The sequence below is a fragment of the Fonticula alba genome (assembly GCF_000388065.1).
Source record: "Fonticula alba strain ATCC 38817 unplaced genomic scaffold supercont2.1, whole genome shotgun sequence".
Classification (NCBI taxonomy): Eukaryota; order Rotosphaerida; family Fonticulaceae; genus Fonticula; species Fonticula alba.
This window is the reverse complement of record NW_009242971.1, coordinates 3,083,551-3,100,316: the sequence shown is the minus strand read 5'-3', so window position 1 is coordinate 3,100,316 and position 16,766 is coordinate 3,083,551. Positions and strand designations below refer to the sequence as shown.

The 16,766-nt window shown below is 65.2% G+C and overlaps 4 protein-coding genes across 4 annotated transcripts in view; 3 read left to right on the top strand and 1 right to left on the bottom strand.

Annotated features, from left to right (window-relative positions):
- H696_00658 (hypothetical protein) overlaps positions 1-5,077 on the top strand; it is a 9,102-nt gene extending 4,025 nt beyond the window's left edge. Inside the window, exons 6-10 of the mRNA XM_009494540.1 lie at positions 166-573; positions 694-1,051; positions 1,177-1,731; positions 1,952-4,237; positions 4,474-5,077. Of these exons, the coding sequence (XP_009492815.1) occupies positions 166-573; positions 694-1,051; positions 1,177-1,731; positions 1,952-4,237; positions 4,474-5,061 (4,195 nt within the window). The 3' untranslated portion in view covers positions 5,062-5,077. The remainder of the gene's footprint in view (positions 1-165; positions 574-693; positions 1,052-1,176; positions 1,732-1,951; positions 4,238-4,473) is intronic.
- A 521-nt stretch (positions 5,078-5,598) lies between these two features.
- Positions 5,599-8,637, top strand: H696_00657 (hypothetical protein; the record flags this gene model as incomplete). Its single annotated transcript, XM_009494539.1, has 2 exons — positions 5,599-5,792; positions 5,920-8,637. Exons 1-2 carry the CDS (start codon positions 5,790-5,792, stop codon positions 8,635-8,637), a joined length of 2,721 nt encoding a protein of 906 aa, XP_009492814.1. The 5' UTR covers positions 5,599-5,789.
- A 1,390-nt stretch (positions 8,638-10,027) lies between these two features.
- On the top strand, positions 10,028-13,323 carry H696_00656 (hypothetical protein; the record flags this gene model as incomplete). The annotated part of the gene is made up of 8 exons (XM_009494538.1): positions 10,028-11,339; positions 11,514-11,941; positions 12,088-12,224; positions 12,333-12,530; positions 12,718-12,793; positions 12,937-12,967; positions 13,077-13,165; positions 13,273-13,323. 8 exons carry the CDS (start codon positions 10,028-10,030, stop codon positions 13,321-13,323), a joined length of 2,322 nt encoding a protein of 773 aa, XP_009492813.1.
- Positions 13,324-13,702: 379 nt separating this feature from the next.
- Positions 13,703-16,762, bottom strand: H696_00655 (hypothetical protein; the record flags this gene model as incomplete). The annotated part of the gene is made up of 3 exons (XM_009494537.1): positions 15,308-16,762; positions 14,884-15,207; positions 13,703-14,656 (listed from the first exon to the last, which is right to left on the bottom strand). The coding sequence occupies exons 1-3, from the start codon at positions 16,676-16,678 to the stop codon at positions 13,703-13,705; spliced, it is 2,649 nt and encodes an 882-aa protein (XP_009492812.1). The 5' UTR covers positions 16,679-16,762.
- Positions 16,763-16,766: the final 4 nt, after the last annotated feature.

The following is a 16,766-nucleotide window of genomic DNA, read 5'->3' as shown; positions in this document are numbered from 1 at the left end:
TCGACGGCAGCCAAAAGCCAGTCCTCCCTTCCGCTTTTTTCCCCCCCCCCCCCCCCATCGGGGTCTTCTGAAGCATCCCCGCCTGTTTGCTCGTTTGTGTTTGCTTTCTTTCGCCCCCCACCGGGGCACATCCTCCGGCCTGCCTCACCAATGCCTCGTACACAGCGATCAAATTAAGCGCAAGATGTCCAAGGAGTCCTTCATCAAGAACAATCGCGGAATCAACAAGGGCTTCGACTTGCCTTCCAGTCTGTTGGAGTCCATCTATGATGAAATTCTGCACAATGAAATTGTCCTGGAGGAGGAGCGGGGCGACCGTGGCGGGCACTCGACACTGAGTGCACAGCTGTGGCGCATGCTGCACCACGCCACCAGTGGCGGCGACAATGGCGCCGATGGCGATGGATTTGAATCGCATGATGGGATTTACCACCGGGCCACGCATCGCGAGCACATTTTGCCGATGTTCAAGGCCTTCTGGCGGTCGAACTTCCTGCTGCCTTTCGGCCAGGCAGTGGCCGAGTGTGATCCGAATGACGTGAATACCGCCGAGCTGTGCATGGTGGGCTACGAGTGCGTGTGATTTTCCGCCCGATCATCCCCCCCCCGTGCCGCTGCTCTGCCCCTTGAAACGTCATCTTTGCCGGTGCATTTGACGCCACTGACGCGTGTTTCTCGGGCCGCTGCACGCAGGAGCGCCGTGCGCATTGCCTGCTCCTTCGGGCTGGTCGAAGCACGAGACTCGTTGCTTCGGTCGCTGGCGCTGCACATCCGCTCACTGAGTGCCACGAACCTGATCAACTCACTCGGTGTGTCTGGCGGCGTGTTGGCCAGCCCGGCGGCCGCCCTGCCGGCCAATCCCGCATCCGGCACCGCGCTCGGCGGCGGGTCTTCCGGGCGGGACTCGCGTAGCTCCTTCGGCAGTGGGTCCATGCTTTTGCCCACGTCGGACTTGGTGGTGGTCCAGTGCCTGCTTGAGCGCATTGCCCCCCAGAACAGCCAATCTCTCGGCAACTCCTGGAAGTTCATCCTCGAAGCCGTGTCGCGCTTGGTATGGCCGCCTGTCGCGTCTTTTTGCCCGGGCCTTTCCCTGCCCCCTTGAACTCCATACACACCCCCGGGGCCGGCCCGTCCTGTCTGGGCATGTGACTGACTCGGAGCTACGCCCACGCGCAGGAATACCTCGGGCTCTTTGGGACGGACAGTCGAACTTCGGCCGGTCGAGTGCCGGTCCAGCAGAATCCCAGTGCCGGGATCGAGGCCGGCGCCGAGGCCTCCGGGGCTGGTGGTCACCCCTCCTTCGACGCGGCCCAGTCGCTGACGGTGCTGGTAGATCGCCTCTTCGAGCGGTCGGGCCTGCTCCCGGGCAAGGCGATTGTGGACTTCTTCCGGGGGCTGTGTGCCGTGTCCATTGCCGAGGTGAATGGCGGCTGCTTCGACCTGAGCCAAACCCTGCCGGACTACTCGCAACTCTTCGCCGAGTCCAAGGCCGAGTCCCCGACGCACCAGCACACCACGGCGCCGGATAGCTCGGCCGTGGAGGGCCTGCCAGGCCGGTCGCCGCGCCTGTTCTCGCTGCAGAAGGTGGTCGAGCTGGCCCACTACAACCTCAACCGCATTCGCCTCGAGTGGACGCCCATCCTGCAGCAAGTCCTCCAGCCCTACTTCAACCATGTGGGCTGCCATCGGAATCCGGTGGTCGCCTCGTTTGCCATTGACTCCCTCCGACAGGTGCGTCGGCCCAGGATGGCGCGGTGCTCGATGCTCGACGCCCGGTGTTGCTTTGCCTGTCGGGCTGTTGCTATTGGCTTTCCGCTCATTTGCCTGTTTCCTTCCCTCTTGCTCCGATGGGCTTTTCGTCGGCGCTGCTCGGTCTTGTCTCGTGACTGCCTCCCATTCCCCTCCGCTCACCTCCAACTTCGCATCCCCTCCTCTCTCGGACCTTCCACAGCTGGCCATGAAGTTCCTCGAGCGCCAGGAGATGGGCCAGTTCCACACGCAAAGCGAATTCCTCCGGCCCTTCGAGTATATTGTCATCCATGCGCCCCTGCGTCCGCTCCTGTCGAATGGCTCACGCCGTGGATCGGCCTCCGGTGGATCGGCCACCCCCGGGGCCGGGGCCGGGGCCGGGGCCGGGGCCAATCTTCGGCCCGCCGGTGGGGATCTGCCCCTGGCCCAGGATCTCGTCCTGCGGGCGCTCAACCACATGGTCGAGGCCCGGGCCGGGCGCATCATGTCCGGCTGGAAGTCCATCTTCGTGGTGCTCATGCGTGTGGTCGAGGCTGCCCGGAGGCCGGAGCTCGGCATTGGCGCCAGCAATGCCGATGACTCCGGCCATGCGGAGGTCCAGCTGGAGCTGACCACTCGCACGCGCCGGGAGCTGGTGGCCGCGGGCTTCCAGCTGGCGCAGACCATTTTCCATGCTCTGGCCTCTGAGCGCTCGCTTTTCGGCGGGTCGGGCCCAGCGCCAGCCCCGATGGCGGGGGGGCCCCCCTCGACCGACAATGGCGACTCGTCGGTGAGCGGGGTCGATTCCCCGAGCCAGGGCTCACTGCATGGCAGGCCCACCAGCGCCAACCACTTCGCCGACTTCATCGATTGTCTGGCGGAGTTTGCCTTCCTGAGCGGGGTTTTCGGGGGGGACTTGCCGCCGGCTGTGGCGTCGGCTCCGGATCAGCCCGGCGGCGCGACCTCGGGCCCGATTGGCATCACGCCGGATCCCTTTGAGGCGGTGGCCCAAGGGGCGGTGCAGCTGATCCAGAACTGTGGAAACATGCAAATCACCGCACACCTGGACTGGCTGTCGGCCACGGCGGCGGCCACGGCGGCGGCGGCAGGTGTCACCCCGACGGCGGTCGGTGGTGCTCACTCGCCGGCGGCCAGCAGCACTGGCAGCAGTGGCAGCCTGCTGCTGGTGAATGCCCCCCCGGGCCCCGGGTCGAGCGGCGGCCCGGAAGATTGCGAAGATTTCTTTGTCCGGTGGTTCGCCGTGGTCCGGTGCCTGTCACGGGTGGCCAACGATTGCGGGTCGATGACCATCCGGCAGAAGGCCATCGAGTCTCTCTTCAACCTGCTGCATGGCGCGGCCGGGACCGGGGTTCTGGAGTCGGCGGCCTATGCGCGGACCGTCTTCCGGTCGGCCATCCAGCCGCTCTTTGACGATCTTTGCGAGCAAAGCGCCCTGGCCCCCGGGGGCGGGGTGGATCCGCTGGCGCCTGGTGGCGTGGCCGGCCCCGACTCCGACTCGGCCATCGGGGCCTGGCATGCACGGCATCAGGACAAGTGTCGCATGCTGTGGGTGTTTGCCCTGCAGCATCTGGTGGATTTGGTGCCGGTTTACTATGGATCCTTTGCGCATGAGCCCTTCCCCACGATCCCCCTCAGCAGGCCCACCTACCATTCGGATGGCGAGGAGGATGACGATGAGGAGCAGGAGGAGCTGTCGGCCACCGAGGTGCCGCCGCTGCCGGCGGCGCTCTTGCCCTCCGAGCATCCGCACATGCTGGTGGACGAGTCGTCGGGCATTCCGCTGGTTGCCAAGCTGCCCTCCAACAGCATCCTCGGCGCGGTGCTCGAGCTGATCCTGCAGTTCATTGCCCATCGAAGCACCTCGGTGGCCAAGGCCGGCGGCGTGACTGGGCTCTTCTCGCTGATGTCCCTGTGCCATGATCAGTTTGATGCCCGGGCATGGCGTTTGGTGACCTTGACCCTGGCGCGGGCCTTTGCCGCCACGTCCACCGAGCGTGAGCTCTCCCGGGCACCGACCGTCCGGTCGAATGCCCCCGGTGCCCTGGACATTCTGTATTGCTTTGTCAAGGCCACGGTGCAGCTGTACCTGGCCCGCAGCCTCCTGGACATTTCCAATCCCAGCAGTGCTCTGAGTGCGGTCACCTGCACGGCCCCCCGGGCGGACTTCTTCGGTTGGCTGCAGCTTCTGCGGTCATCCCATGAGAATGCTCGTGCTTTCAATGTGGACTCGCCACGGCGTCTGGCCTTTGTCCAGGCCGGCTACATGGCCAAGACCCCGAGCTTGAGCCAGCAGGAGTCCGTGGCACTGGAGGCCTATGTGCAGCTGTACTTCCGGTGGCTGCAGCTCCGTGGCACCGGCATCGATGGGGACCAGGGCGCCGGGGCGGTGCACGCTGCCCCCGGCGGGGAGGCCATCCTCTCGCCCACCCTCGGTGCCAACCCGGTTGACCTTGTCCCGCCACTGATGGATCTCTGTATTTCGCAATTGGTGCGTGTGATGCGCTCTCTCTCTCTCTCTCTCTCTCTCTCTCTCTCTCTCCCCCTTCATCCACCTCCTCCTTTGCGCTTTGCTTCCCTTTGCTTGCGGTGTGACATGCGAGCATCCACCCGAGCCTGGCCTTCTCCATTCTCTTACCATGTCCGACCTCCATCTCCCCCCGCCCTCTTCTCTTCCTTCTTGCTCCATCACCCACTCTACTTCGTGTTCGGCATGTGCTCTCTCAGCAATACTTCTCTGCTATTCTTCAACTTCCGTCCGGAGCCCCGAGCGGGGCCCCCGGGGCCACGACCGGCGGCCCGACTGTTGCCTCCCCGCGCGATGTGGAAATTCTGCAGCGTGCCCCGCTCGTGGCTGCCATCATCCAAGAATTGATTCAGCTTCACTGGGGCCAAATCCCCCTGCGGTCCGGGGCCACGCCGATGTCCGCGACCCTTACGACTCCCATCGAGCCGGGCAGCATCGCGGTCTACATTCCCCGACTGGCACGGCTGCTGACCATCCTCCAGGGGTGTGATGTGCTGGCCGTCCGCCGAGCGGTGCAGAACTTCTTCCGCGCCCTGTGCGACGCCCTCTTTGGCCTGGGTGTCGGTGACATGGGCAGCCTCGATGACGAATCGCCGGTGCTCGGCCCGGCACCGGCTGCCACCGGGGGCCTGTACCACCCCCACGGTGGGCATGGCGGCGGCCACCACCCGCCGGCCGCCGAACATCACCTTCACCATCCTGGTCCCTCCGGAAGTTTGACCATCGTCCGGCCGAGCATCCCGTCGAGCGTGTCCCCGCCGGTGGCGGGTGGCAGCCGCACCGGCTGACCCATGTGACTGTTTTTGTCTCTCTCTCTCTCTCTCTCTCTTTCCCCCTCTCCCTCTTGCCTTCGCCGGCCTTTCAGCACGACGAGAGGGCGGGAGCGAGAAAAAAACAACAACACCCACGCGAGTCGCCACGAGGTCCGGCGGTCAAGGCTGCACGCATGGAGACACGAGTGAGACGAAAGGGGAAAAAATCCGACGAAAACCCTCGCCCACCTCCGAAAGAGAGAGGCAGGTAGAAATATGACCAATAAACAGATGCCAGTACAGAGCACCAAATGCCACGGGTCGAAGCCCGGAAACAGCTGGGCGGCACCACAGGCATGGGCATGGGCAGGGAATGCGGACGAGACGATTGTGGTCTGTACGTTGGTATTGGCCGGAGGCGTAGCGCCACTTCCTTGATGCCATCCGGGCAGCGATGCGTCTTCATCCCAGGGGCTGGGGCTGGGGGGGGGGGGAGGGGGGCCGTGTTCCTGTGACTATTTGGCCGGACATGGCCAGGTGCATGGCCAGATCGCGCGCGCCATGCACACTCCTCTTCCTCCTCCTCCTCCAACTCTTCCTTTCGCTGTCCCAGCCGTTCCCGCTCGTCCGTCGCCGCTCCTCTCTTCTCCCTCCCGGCTCCTTGCATTTTCTTTCGACTGGACACTGGGAACGGCCTTCTCCCGCCCGAGGCGCGCCGCCTTCCTTTTTCTCAAATCTGTCCTCCCCTTCGTGAGGCTCTCCGAATGGTGCGCCTCCGGAGCATGTCGTCCTCCCGCCCTCTCTCTCTTGGTGAGTTTCTTTGCCCCCCCCCCCCCCCCCCGGCCCCGATCCCCCTTCTTGGATGCACCTTTTTCCAACTTACCCTCCATCCAGTCCTTTGACTACTCGGACTTTGATATCGATGAACTTCTTGAGGGGGACTTGAGCTCGCTGAACGCGCTGCCGGAGGTCGATGCTCCGGCGGCCCGCCTGGCCCTCGGGCAGTCGCAGCTGGGGACGCCGCTCGGCTCGGCTCTCATGACGTCCCAAGCGCAACCGCCGGCCACCACTCGACCGGCGGGCGGCTCGGCACTCGAGAGCTTCTTCGCTTCGGCCGGATCAAGCAGCGCCGGAAGTGCCTTGCCTCGGGCAATTGGTCAAAGCCAGGGTGCCACCTCATCCCAGGCGGCACGCGATCCGACGGCCGCCGGGTTACTCGATCTCTTTCGCCCGGCTGCCCCTCGGGGTGGCCTCGCCACCGGTGATCGCTGGATGGCTGGTCAATCGCATCCCGCGTCAGGCTCTGCCCCTGGTCCGTCCTCATGGACGGCAATGGAAGCCACCAGGCACTCGGCTGGGGACCTTTCCCCCGCTTCGGGGCTGGATCTCGCTCCGAACCCGGAGTCGGAACCCTCCCCGAGTCCAGACCCACCATTCTCCCGCAGTCCAGACCCAGAGCCCAGCCCAAGTCCGCCCATGGACTTTGCGCATCGCTCGTCGCACGATCTCCCCACAAGCGACGAGTCTCTCTCGGCACTTGCTCCCAGCCCGACACACTCCTCCAGGGTGGAGCCTCATCCCAGGGCGGAGCCGCCAGTTGAAGCCCAACCGCCGCGCAAGACTGCTCGTTTGGAGCCCGGGCCCGGGGTAGTGCCCTCTCCTCCCTTGCAGGCAGGTCCTCAATCGAATCCCCTCAGGGCCTCCTCTCCGTCAGTCACCTTTCAGGAGGGCCCAGTGACACCGGGACCGGGCAGTTCGGCAGCACCATCGGCAGCACCATCGGCAGCACCATCGGCAGCACCATCGGCAGCACCATCGGCACGCGTGAGCCCGCTGCTTGAGGCAGCGGCCGCGGCCGCGGCGACCGGTGGCCGTGTCACTCCCGGGCCTGTGGGCTCGTCTGCACGTCCTACTGGGTCCTTGGCCCCGACCCCAGGTTCGGGCCCGACCCGGTCGCGGGATTCCCCCCTCCGTGTCCCGGGGCCGGCGGGCCTGCTGAAGTCCCTGTCCAATGCGCAGATGATCCAGCTGATCAGCCTTCCGCACCTGGACCAGATGATGGTCTCGGTGCGTAATGGCTCGGAGCTGATGGTGACCATGCCACATTCGAGCACGCTGCGCTCTTCGCGCCTGACCCTTGGCCAACGGGCGGCCGGGTCGCCGAGCAACATCGGCGGTGACCCGACAGCCGCCGCCATGTTGGCCGGCGCGCGGTCTCCCTCGCCGGCCGGCCGGCCAGGCGTATCCCTCTTGGCCGACGGCGAGGAGGGCGAGGAAGAGGATCCGGATGCCCTGCTTCTGGCATCGCTCTCGGTAGACCCATCTTCAGTGCTCCCAGGGCTGGCACGCGGCCCATCCACCACGGCCACGGACTTCCCAGCTTGGCATGATCTTGTCGGGCGTCTGACCACCGAGCCGGGCCTATCCCGGCGGCTGGGGCTCCCATCGGTGGAGCAGCTGCTGGAGGATGGCAGCCCTGTGGCCGCCGGGCTGGCTCCGCTCCTTTCCTTGGCCACGCATCCGGACTACCTGATCGCGGTGCTGGAAACATTCAATCGATCCTCCCGCAGCGCGGGGCCCGGGTCCGTGGGGTCGGATGGCTCGGTGCTGGGCACGCGCCCCCCGGATATCGGCTCCCGGCGGGATCCACATCACTCACCGTCGGCCATTGCCACCCTGCTGGACCACCATGGCCAGCGCATCACGGCCATCATCGATCCGCAGTGCTTCGCCGAGGGGGCCCAGCAGGCCGACTTGCAGCCGGGCAGCGCGGTGCTCCTCCGGCGACCGGGGGTCCTGCGCATCGAACGCCCGAGCCTGCTGATGCCGGTCCCTGCTCGGGCCGGGGCCACGGAGTCTCCCCGGCAGATGGAGCTCCGCCGGGAGGCCGGGCTTTCTGGGATGTCGGCCGGCGCCGCGGCCATTGCTCCCCACGATCCCGGGGGGCTGCTGGATCCGGATGATCCGGGCACGCTGCGCCTGAGGAAGGCCGTTCGCGCGGCCTGCGTCTACTTGAATGTTCTCGCACGGAATGTCCTCCTGGTGGCTGATCCCCCGCCAGCACCTGCACCCGGGCCTTTTCCACAAGATGGGCCTCTGGGCACACTAACCCAGCCGCAGCCGACGCAGTTGCAACAGCAACAACAACACCCGCACCCGACACAGCCCCATCAGCAACCCCATCAGGCGCCCGGGACACCGCGGCGGCCCTCACGCCGTGTTGGCCCGGACTCGGCCGCCCCAGCCGACGATGATCCCTTCCGAGCGCCGCTCCCCCCGGCGACCGTGGCTCATGGCCACGCCCAGGCCAATCGGCCAGACTCCTCGGGCCCCCACCCGGCGGACTTCGGATCGTGGAACTCGCAGCTTCTCCCGACCAGCCGCCAGACGGCATCCGCGCGCGCGGCCCCCTCGCCCCTGCACCCAGACCCGGGCCCCGGCGGCCCGCCCCAGCCGGCCAGCGCCCCTCTCCCACGCTTCCCGCGGGGCGGCGGGGCGGCCCCTCCCCCAGGACGCTATTCCGACTCCGAGCGGCGCATTCTCCAATCCAAGGGTGCTGTCGGCTTCGGCACTGGCAGCAGCAGCTCTGGCGGCTTCGGCGGCAGACGCTGACGCCTGGGGGGGGGGGCACACGGGGCGAGGGCGACCGGCCTCGGCCTGATGCAATAGACCTATGAAGTGCCAATGGATAGCTGTTTTGTCCTGCGATCGGCGGGATGTCCTGGCCTTTGTGCTTTTGTGGCTCGGTCGCAGGGGGGGGGGGGGGGGGGGGCGGCGCGGCAGATCATACACTTTCCCGGTCGAACATGCTTGCTCCCCCGCTGGGTTGGATGTGGAGCCCTGGCAGGCCCGGGGGACCGTTGGTAGTCGCGAGGCTGCTCGCCCGTGCCCTCCCGAAAGGAAAGAGCCGATAGAATTCGTCGCCGGGGAGAACGCAAAAGTCGGCGGCCCGGGGATCCGGGGGGGGGGGGGGGGGGGCGGGGGGAAAATGGTTGAATGGTGGCCTGGCCCCTCTCGAGCACCGTGAACGGGCGGGGGCGGGGCCGGCCGAGTCTCTGGGACCTGCTGATGCAATCCACGTCGCTTGGGCTCACCCTTTCGGGCGTCCCAGCGACCAAGATCGGGCACAATTGCTGGGTCTGCCCTATGGCGCCCCTCTCCGGACGCACACACGCACACGCACACACGGCGTAGCTCCCCCCGCCCCGCCCATATTCCCGAAGGGGCAGGGCAAATCGCGGTATCAGCCCCCGGTCCTGGGGATACGGTGATGTGTCCTGCCGCTACCTTCTTGGCCGATCGGACCAGTGGGGGGGGGGGGGGGGGGGGGGGGGCGAAGAAACCCCTCGCAGGGAGATCGGTCGGTGGCACACGCCCCACCAGTTCTGAAAGCCCCGTCGGCAGGGGCCCTCATCGCAGTCCGTGTGCCGCCCCCCCCCCCCCCCCCACACACACACGGGCCGCGCTAGAGGAAAAACACGGGCTCCCCAGCGCGATCTGCTGTCCCTGAAAAGACGCTTGCCTTTGCCTCGACGCCGATGCCGCTGCTCACCCCTCCTCCCCCGCCCCCTCTCCTCATTCTTTTTGTATCCATCCTTTTTCCCTCCGCACACGGGCACACACACACACACATCCACCTCCTTGCTCCGAGTGATGGCTGTATCTCTGCTCCGATGAACGACCTCTTCAGCCTTGAGGACCCTTTCTCAAACCCAGCGCCCGGCCGGGAGCACCTCCCTGCGGCGCCGCAGGTGATGGCCCTGCCACCACACCCCCTCCCCCAGGCCCCACCGGTGGTGAGCAGCCCTCTCTTGTTTGTACGGCCCTCTCCCTCCCTCCCTCCCTCTCTCTCTCTCTCTCTCTCTCTCTCTCTCTCTCGCTCTCGCTCTCCCTCTCCCTCTCCCTCTCTCTCGCTTTCGCTCTCGCTCTCGCTCTCCCTCTCCCTCCCCCTCTCCCTTCCTCTTGTCCCGCGACCCCCCTCCTCCTGGAAGCAGTCGAAGAAATGCTCACCACCCATGCCCATTCCCTGCCTCTTTCCGTCCCTCCCATCCACCAGAAACCCTACGACCCAGCAAAGCTTGTCAACTTGCTGAGCAGCAAGTCTTCCCAATTGGGGGTCGTGGTCTTCGAGCTGGTGGATCGGCTGGATCAGCACTCCCGCCCGGTGATCCCCAACAGCAACTGCTCGAGGACCATTCTGCTGCAGCAATCCGGCGTTGTCAGCCATGTCCACTCGCTGACTGACCTGTTTAGCCACCGGGCAGATTCCTTTTCCCTGCCGGCCATCAGCCGACTGATGGCGCAATTTGCGGCCCTCGACCCAGCCTCCCTGGAGTCCAAGAAACTCATCTACCTCATTGCCACCGCCAGTGGGGAGCTCACGCCAGCCGCGGAGAAAATCATCACCCTTCTTCAAGGTCGACCGATTTTGTTGCTGACCGGTGGCTCTCGTGGCTTCATGCACTTGACGCAGGGCGGTCCCCCGCCCGTGGCCATGGCCTCGGCTGGCTCGAACCCCGGCGGGCTTGAGCCCCCGCCCACCTTTCGGACTTCCGTCCTGCAGAAGGGAGCCCCCGCCAGCCGGTCCGGGCCCGGCCATCCCCCGGAGGATATGACGCATACTCAGCACACGGCCAGTGCCCATCGGCAGCATCTGTCCCGGGGTGAGGACGCCCCTCGTGCCTTGGCTGCCGGTGGTGAGAAGCGCCTCCGCAGCACCATCCTGGCACCGGAACCTGTGCGCTTCTTCCACCAACCGGAATCCATGTCGCCCAGCAGGCCGGCCGGTCCCCGGGGCTCGGCCCTCTACCCTTCCTCCTCAGACTTCGCATCGCGCCCGGCGGCCGCCTCCGTCTCCGGGTCCTCCACCGGGGCCCCGGGTCCATACTACTCGAGCGCTCGGACCCAGGCCAATTTGAATCTCTTCCTCCAGCCGGTGGCCGATTCTCGGGAGTTGGTCCGCCGGCCGGCTGGGCCACCTCCCGGGGCTCAGCCCACGCCCTCGGTCTCGGCTCCGGCCCTGGCCCCGGCGCCCATCTCGACCGCGGCCCAGGCTTCGGCCTCCTCCTCGGCGACTGCTCCCCCCATCACTCCCGGCCGTCTGCGTCGGAGCAACTCCATGGATGCGGTCAAGCGCGCGGACCAGAAGAATTATGCGCCCACCCCGGTGTATGCGCCCTCTCGCGGCTCCTACAGCCAGGATATCGATCTGGCCCGGGGCATGGTTGGCTTGCGGAACATCGGCAACTCCTGCTACATGAACAGCGTCATCCAGTGCCTGTCCGCTTCGCTGAAGATCTCGCGTCCCTTCTTTGGTGCGTCCTTGAGCCTCCTACTCCGGTCACAGCGGCGTGCCTTGATCGGCGCCACCTTGCTGACCCGCCTTCCCCTGCTCCCCTTGCTTCCAATTCCTTCATCGATCTCTCTCTCTCTCTCTCCCTCTCTTGACCTCATGCATGCGCCCCCCTCTTGCGTGGCCTTGCTGGTAGATAAGCGCTCCTTCGAGCAATATCTCAACCCCAGCACCATCCTCGGGTCCAAGCGCAACATCGTTACCCGTGCATTTGCGGTCCTGATTTCCGAGCTCTGGACTGGCCGCAGCTCCGGGGCCGTTTGCCCGCAGAGCTTCAAGGATGTCTTCGATCGGCATTGCGACCTGTTCGAGGGGCACGATCAGCATGACGCCCAGGAGTTTTTGAGCTTCCTGCTTGATGTGCTGCATGAGGACATGAATCGGCCGGAGGACTTGCGGCTTCCGCGCCTGACCGCCAGTGGCACTTCGGCCCCGGATGGAACAGCCCCCAGTGCCACCCTGACCCAATCTTGGGTAAACCACCTTCGTCGGAACTACTCGCCGATCGTGTCCAACTTTCACGGCCTGCAACAGTCGCAACTGTCGTGCCATTCATGCGGCATGGTATGTTCCCCTGGGTCCCCCTCTGTGCCGCCCCTCCTGCTGTCGCAATTCCCCTCCATGCTCTGCCCCAAATGGCCCCGACACTGACCAACGCCACACTCCCTCGCCTGCATGTGTCTTTTTTTTTATTTCCATCCCCATTCCAGACCTCCACCACATACACCCCCTTCCAGTCGCTGTCGTTGCCGATCCCCCCTCCGCGGAGTTCCCGGGAGCCTGTCTCCCTGGACGATTGCCTGAATGAGTTTCTTCGGCCGGAGGTTCTTTCGGACACCGAACTTTGGTGCGTTGCCTGGTCAAAGAAAAAAAAAACAACCAATGCTTGGGTTTTTTTCCTCCCTACTACTCCTGGCACTTTCTAACCCCATGCCCCGGCTGTCATACCTGCCAGGAACTGCCCAAATTGCAAGCGCCCTCGGCGTGCATCCAAGAAGCTGGACCTTGTTCATCAGTTCTCCGCTCCGGGGACACAACCCTCCATCGAGCAGCCACAGCTGCCCAAGTATCTGTGCATCCAGTTGAATCGCTTTTCCTCGGGAAACTCGATCTGGCGCCAGAAGCTGTCGCAGCTGGTTGCCTTTGCTGTCAAGTTCGTGCACACACCGGGTGCTGCCACTGTCCTTCCCCCTTGCTTGCCTTTCGCCACCTGGGGCTCCTCATACGCCCTGTTCTTGTATTTGCTGACCCTGCTGACCCACCGCCTCTTCTCCTTCTCTCTGGGGCTCCTTCGCACTTGGCCACTTGACTTCTGTGCATATCTGCGCCGGTGCCCCCAGTGGCTGGGACATTTCCAAGTATCTTCCCCCCTCGGCGAACCAGCACCCCCTGGTTTATGACCTCTATGCCACGATCGTACGCTGCGACCCGCTTTTCCTCACCTTCTGGCATGGGCTTTTCCGTTTCTCCTCCCCTAGGAACAGCCCTCTCTCTCTCTCTCTCCCTGGGACCATTATGACTCATGCCACCATTTTGCCCCCCTGGCTCGCTGCCTCCAGAACCACTACGGCACCTCCAGCTCCGGCCATTGTATGTTTGGGGGGCTTGTCTCTCCTCCTGCCTGTTCCCTTTTCCGCCCTCGCCCCCCTCCCCCCTCTGCCCTCGCATGTGCCTCCCCCTGACATGCTGTCTCTCGCAGACATTGCCCATACACGCCATCCCTTCACCGGACAATGGCGCAAGTTTGATGACTCCCGGACCGGCTGGGTCTCCGAAAGCGAACTCGTGGTATGTCTCCCGTGGCGGAGGGAATTCACCTGGAAGAGGAGCAGCTCACGCGGGAGCCAACTATCCGCCCCATCTGGCAATTTACTAACACATGCTGGCCACTTCAGGATCCGAGCGCCTACATTCTTTTCTTCCAGCGTCGTGACGAAGAGTCATGATGCCTTGGGGAGGGGAAGAGCCCTCCTTCCCAGGCTACATGATCCCCTCTTCAGCGAAGAGCCGGCTGGCTGGCGAGAGGAATGAAATAAAAAAAAACCCACATCAATCCCCAGGCAGACAAGTTCGAAAAAGGAGGAGAAGTGAGGGACGGCGTGTGCCTGCAGAAGATTCTATAATGTCATATTTGAACAGGCACGCCCGAGGTGCAAAAGGATCAGGCACACTGGGAGGAAACAGAGAGAGAGAGAGAGAGAAGATAAGAAGGACACGCACCCTCCCTCCTGGCAAGGGGGGGAGGTCAACAGCCGGGAGGGAGGGTGCTTGTGGGATGGCGACAGGAAGAGGAGGAAGAGGAGGAGCAGCCAACAATGGGCCTCATCACTTGCGGGAGCTTTGCCGCGGCTCACGCAAAAGCGAAATCCGGAAGACACGATCCTCGTCAAGACGATGCGCGCGCTCCAGCACCCGGATGAGGGCCTGCTGCAGGAAAGTCGAGGGAAGCATGTCCAGCTGGTCGGCATCCGGCACCTGGTCCCCGGAGGAGGCCAGAGACTGGCGCTTGTTAACCGCCGCCTGCAGGGCCGCCGGCGTGGAAGACACATACTGGCAGGAGTTCTGGTACTGGCGAATCTCGCTGATGGTCCGCGCCACGAGACGGCGCTTTTCGAAGTTGATCAGCTCATGCTCGATGAACTCCTCGGCGGCCGGGGTCTCCGGCGCGGTTTCCTCACCGGCAGCCGAAGCCGCACCACGAGCCGGCGTGCTGGCACCCACGAGGGAGGGGGTCGGGGAGGCCAGCTCGCCGGCGGCCGAGGGCCGGGCAGCGGCGGCGGCGGCGGCGGCGGCCGACGCCTGGCGAACCTGCGACGGGGTCATCGGCCCGCTGGGGCTGCCATCCGACCCGGCAGGGGAGAAGGGCAAGGCAGGCATCGGCCGACCGGCACCGATGCCGGTGGAGGTAGTGGCCGAACGCGGGGGGGTCCGAGGAGGAACCATCGGGCTGGGAGAGGCCGGCGCGTCGAAGGCACCGGTACCCGGGCTGGCCAGCATGGCCGAGGGTCCCGGAGACCCGGGGCCACCGGCGCGAACCGGCGTGGACGGCGCCTCGGTGGAGAACCCCCGTTGCGAAGAGGACACGCTGCGGGACTTGCGGGTCACGGTATCGGGATTGCCATCGCACATGAAGGTCAAGTCCGTCAGGTAGAGGCCCAGGTAGGGGATGCACGGGGGGTTGCACGTGCGCAGAGCATTCCGATAGTTGCGGAAGGAGTTGGTGTAGGTCATGAGATCGCGGATCTCGGCCACGGCCTTGGTGCGCTTGGCCGACAGGAGCTGTGGGGCCCGAAGGCGAGAGAGGGGGGGGGGCCGGGGAGAGGAGGGGATAAGCCGTCAGACCGTGGTCACATTTTACACATGGGGAGGAGAGATCCGGGCAAGGGCAAAAAAGCCAGGCAAAGACAGTGGGGAGGGGGGGGGGGGGGGGGGCGGGATGGCGGAAAAGGGCCAGGCACAGATCGTGCAGGTGAAGAGAAGGCGGTCTGAGGGGGAGAAGCACGCACCGACCATGCCTTGAGGCGATACACCGGAGCGCTCTCCATGGCGCCGAGAATGCACATGACACCATTGAAGTTGTTGAGCCGCCGGTACGCCTGAGCCACCTTGATGAAGAACTTAATCATGGCCGCGCGCCCGGCCGAGTCGGTCGGGGCCAGAATACAGAGAGAGGCCCACTCGGAGACGCGGTTAAAATGGGCAATCATGGCATCCAGGTGGAGAGAGTCACCAGCGGTCGGGGCCGCGCGCTTCCACACCCGGCCAAGGAGCTCATGCGGGGCGATGCGCCGGAAGAGCTCGGCCTCCAGCAGGGTCAGCTGCACGGCCACCTGGGCCGGGGTCACATCACGACGCTCTTCCGATCTTGAGCTCATGCGGGGCGATGCGCCGGAAGAGCTCGGCCTCCAGCAGGGTCAGCTGCACGGCCACCTGGGCCGGGGTCACATTCAGCGGAGCACCGAAGAGACGCTCATTCATGGTCATCACCGGGTTCAGGGCCCACAGATCCAATTCGGCCTCGGTGGCCCCGGCCGGCGGCTGGCGCGTCTCATCGTCCCATTCATCGCGATCGTGGAAGGGCATCTCCTGCTGCAGCAGCAACGGCACGGTGCAACGCTCGTAGGCCTGGCGCTGCTGATCGATGCGCTTCAGAAGATTCACCGCCAGTCGGGTGTACCGGCCATCCAGGGCGATGACCTTCTCCCGGAGGAAGACCGTCAGGCGCTCCTGCAAACGCGTGCCGGCATCCTCGCCGGCCACAAAGTCACTCCAGTACCCGCGCACCCAGGCGCGCATCAGGTTCAGCACGCGCACCTGGATGGCGATGGCACGCGGCGGCAGGGCAGGCGCCTGGCTACCAGCCGCCGGGACACCGAGCGAGCTGAACACCAAGTCCGCCGTGCTGTCAAAGGCCTGGACGCCATCGCCACCGATGACGCGCAGATCCTCCTCGGCCAGCTCCGACGCCAGGAAGACATCCAGCTGGGACAGGTCAATGTCGAGGCCAATCTCATCGAGGTTCAACTCCTCATTGGAATCCTCGGCCGCATAGCCGTCCTTGGGGTTGAAAGCCGGATCGGCCTCCGGCACATGGTACCGCCAGATGAGGGCCTCCATCAGCTCGGCCGGGGTGACAATCGACCGGTAGGTCAGGAGGAAGGCCTCGACCAGCTCCGGGTCCGGATAGTTCGGGTAGGTGACTCGCTCGACCAGCTTGTAGAAGGAGGCCGCCTTGACAATCGGCACATCGAAGGTGATGCCACGCTGGATCCACTGCTCCAGGCGATTGGGCCGGGCAATCAGCACGAGGTTGCTGTTCGGGTCATCACGCGCCATGAAGGGATACGACTTGGCCAGGGCCTCGGAAAAGGCCTCATCCGGGTCGGCGGCCTGCTCGAAATCGTGGCGGCTCGGCCGAGGGAGGGTGGCGAATTCGGGGAAAGGCTCCAGGTACATGCGGCGCATTTGCGGGGGGAGGATGCGCGACATGACCTTGGACCGACGCGCGGCCTTCAGCATCGGACCGAGGGCCGTGCTCAGGCGGGTGCGCAGCAGCGATGTCAATGAGTGGGAGGGGGTTTGGCGCCGAGGGCGCCGGGGAATGGAACTGCCCTCCGACGCATCGTGGAAGTGGTCATCCGTGGACGAGACGGCCGTCGTGGCAGAGGCCGGGGGGATGAAGGTGTCCACGACAAAGCTCGGCAAGAACATCGAGAGAGTCCGGGTCACCATGGACACAGCCTCGAAGGCTGTGTCGTAGAGAGTGCGCGGGCGCTCGGCGCCCGGCGAAGGGGTAGACATGATGGCGGCGGTGAAAGCGCAGAAGCCGAGCACCGAAAGCCAGAGAAATGCAAGTGGAGGGAGGAAACCAAGTGACCGAGCGGGGGGG